Source organism: Triticum dicoccoides, chromosome 5A, assembly GCF_002162155.2.
Source record: "Triticum dicoccoides isolate Atlit2015 ecotype Zavitan chromosome 5A, WEW_v2.0, whole genome shotgun sequence".
Classification (NCBI taxonomy): Eukaryota; Viridiplantae; Streptophyta; class Magnoliopsida; order Poales; family Poaceae; genus Triticum; species Triticum dicoccoides.
The window spans coordinates 389,158,606-389,161,593 of record NC_041388.1 but is presented as its reverse complement, the minus strand read 5'-3'; the positions used below and the strand labels follow the sequence as shown (position 1 = coordinate 389,161,593).

General features: G+C 55.6%; 1 protein-coding gene across 1 annotated transcript; it reads left to right on the top strand.

Annotated features, from left to right (window-relative positions):
* The first annotated feature begins 256 nt into the window (after nucleotides 1-256).
* On the top strand, nucleotides 257-2,695 carry LOC119301725 (sugar transport protein 7-like). The gene is made up of 3 exons (XM_037578709.1): nucleotides 257-469; nucleotides 1,143-1,459; nucleotides 1,547-2,695. Exons 1-3 carry the CDS (start codon nucleotides 328-330, stop codon nucleotides 2,672-2,674), a joined length of 1,587 nt encoding a protein of 528 aa, XP_037434606.1. The 5' UTR covers nucleotides 257-327; the 3' UTR covers nucleotides 2,675-2,695.
* Nucleotides 2,696-2,988: the final 293 nt, after the last annotated feature.

The following is a 2,988-nucleotide window of genomic DNA, read 5'->3' as shown; positions in this document are numbered from 1 at the left end:
ACGCGAGGCGCGCAGAGAGCGGCGCCACGTCCACGCTCCCGCTGAGTGCCTTGATGGCGCGATCGTTGATCGACCGGCGCGAGCTGGCGACCGGCGCGAGCTGGCCTAGAGGCCATGTCGGCGTCGTGCGTGTCGCGAACACCTGATGTGATGGCGATGTCACTCGCCCCCGCCACTCCCCACTGCCGTCGCTCCCCTCTGAGGAGCTACAAAAGCTAGCGCCCGCATCGCTTATGCTATGTGTAGAGAGAGCAGTTCCTTCGGCTGAACGTAGGCACACCCCTAGCTTGACTTGAATTCCAGGAGAGGAGAGGAGAGGAGCAGGAGATGGCTGGCAGCATGGCTCCGCTGGGTGTGAAGAAGGAGAGGGCGGCGGAGTACAAGGGCCACATGACGTTCGCCGTCGCCATGGCGTGCATCGTCGCCGCCATCGGGGGTTCCATCTTCGGCTACGACATCGGGATCTCCGGTACGTAACCAACCACCTAGCAGGTGCATGAACAATCATGTCGTTCTATCCTTTTTTTTTTATAATCTCGGCTGAGTCACTTGGGGTTGGGTTGTACGAGTGTGGCTGCTTCTCTGCCGTGCCGTAGGCAAAGATGCTTTTTTTTTTCTTTAGCATATCGTGGGCAAAGATGCTAACCTTGCTTAGAGGCCGAAAGCTGCAAACATATGGAGACCTCCTATGGAAGGAAGGAGAGTATTTTGAGGGAGCAAAGGACACTCACAACGCATGCTTTTAGACGACTTGCAGGGGTATCACAACACGCTGCAGTGCCAGTGCGATACCTGAAACTTTGATTTCTGTCCCAAACTCTTCATAATTGCATGGATTTTTTTTTCATGAACATCAAGCTATATATTTAAGCGCGAGTGCTAGATCCAGCAATTGACATCACAAGTTGTTATGTCCATGTAAGTCACCATAGACGCGCTCTAGACACAAGGCACGACAACACATGGTGTAAAGAGATCATGTGTATGAGGTTTTTTCCATGCATAAACTAACGTGAAAACCCCAGCTCTCACTCCTATGAGATGGATCCGACAAATGGTTTGAGCTATAAAACAATTTTCCTTTCCTTCTTAATGTGTTGATGTCATTCCGTGTCTCACTCTTATTACGCATATTATAACAGGAGTGAACACCATGGACCCGTTCCTCGAGAGGTTCTTCCCGGCGGTGTTCCGGCGAAAGAACTTGGTGACCCTGAATAACTACTGCAAGTACGACAACCAGGCCCTCTCCGCCTTCACCTCCATCCTCTACCTCTCCGGCCAAGTCTCTACGCTTGCAGCCGCACCGGTGACAAGGAACTATGGCCGTCGCGCCAGTATTATCTGCGGCGGCATCAGCTTCCTCATCGGCGCAGCCCTAAACGCCGCGGCTGCGGACCTCACGACGTTGATCCTCGGCCGCGTCATGCTTGGCGTCGGCATCGGTTTCGGTAATCAGGTGTGGTAAGCTCACACATACGGAGAGTGGGTGATTGCATGTGCTTATAGAACTGCCACTTCAACAAAGTTGTTGATGCCATCATAGGCTGTGCCGCTGTACTTGTCGGAGATGGCGCCGGCGCACCTCCGCGGCGGGCTGAACATGATGTTTCAGCTCGCGACGACGCTTGGCATCTTCTCGGCGAACATGATCAACTACGGCACGCAGAAAATCAAGCCGTGGGGGTGGCGACTCTCGCTCGGCCTCGTGGCAGCACCGGCGCTGTTGATGACGGTGGGCGGGTTCCTCCTCCCGGAGACGCCGAATAGCCTCATCGAGCGCGGGCACGATGAGGAGGGCCGGCGCGTGCTGGAGCTGATCCGTGGCACCACGGACGTCGACGCTGAGTTCACGGACATGGCGGAGGCGAGTGAACTGGCCAACACCATCAAGCATCCGTTCCGGAACATCCTCGAGCGGCGCAACCGGCCGCAGCTGGTGATGGCCGTGTGCATGCCGGCGTTTCAGATCCTGACGGGCATCAACTCTATCCTGTTCTACGCGCCGGTGTTGTTCCAGAGCATGGGCTTCGGCGCCAGCTGGTCCCTCTACTCGTCCATGCTCACCGGCGCCGTACTCTTGTTCTCCACGCTCATTTCAATCGCCACCGTCGACCGCCTCGGTAGGAGGAAGCTCCTCATCAGCGGCGGCATCCTAATGATCATCTGCCAGGTGATCGTGGCGGCGATACTGGGGGTGGAGTTCGGCTCAGACAAGCATCTATCGCGGGGCTGCTCGACCGCGGTGGTCTTCGTGATCTGCCTCTTCATGCTCGCGTTCGGGTGGTCGTGGGGTCCGCTAGGGTGGACGGTACCGAGCGAGATCTTTCCGCTGGAGACGCGCTCGGCGGGGCAGAGCATCACGGTGGCCGTCAACCTCTTCTTCACCTTCGTCATCGCGCAGGCGTTCCTGTCGCTGCTATGCGTCTTCAAGTACGCCATCTTCATCTTCTTCGCCGGCTGGATCGCCGTCATGACCGCCTTCGTCTATGTCTTCCTGCCGGAGACCAAGGGCGTGCCGATTGAGGAGATGGTGCTGCTCTGGAGCAAGCATAGATTCTGGAAGAACATCATGCCGGCAATGCCGACGATGCCGCTCGAGGACGGCTGGGGACCCGGTGACGGCCGTGGGGATAGTGCTCTTGCAGGAGCTGATTGCAACGTTCACAAGTGAAGATCATTATCAAAGAACCACGACTGTTTTGATAGGAGCACATGCACGCGTCGTACGTACGCTTATATAGCATGCGCAGGGCGTGATCACCATTTGTCCTAGCGTGCCTAAGGAGACGCACATGCACATATATATAGTGGTACTGGTGTGGTGTTAGTCATCTCCAGTATTTTGTACGGGATGCCAGTTTGTGTATTTGACCTGTGCCCTCTCGGTCTCTTTCGATCGATGGAGGTAAGCACTCCGATCTGTGCATTCTATTAAAACGGATCACTAAGCATGTAATTTAGAGATGACAAAAATGTATGTCTACG

What these genes read in the sequence shown, in the direction of transcription:
- LOC119301725 (XM_037578709.1), top strand. Translation starts at nt 328, where the DNA reads ATGGCTGGCAGCATGGCTCCGCTGGGTGTGAAGAAGGAGAGGGCGGCG. An exon ending in CTACGACATCGGGATCTCCG is followed by an intron (nt 470 to 1,142) that starts GTACGTAACCAA and finishes ATATTATAACAG; the next exon opens with GAGTGAACACCATGGACCCG. An exon ending in GCATCGGTTTCGGTAATCAG is followed by an intron (nt 1,460 to 1,546) that starts GTGTGGTAAGCT and finishes ATGCCATCATAG; the next exon opens with GCTGTGCCGCTGTACTTGTC.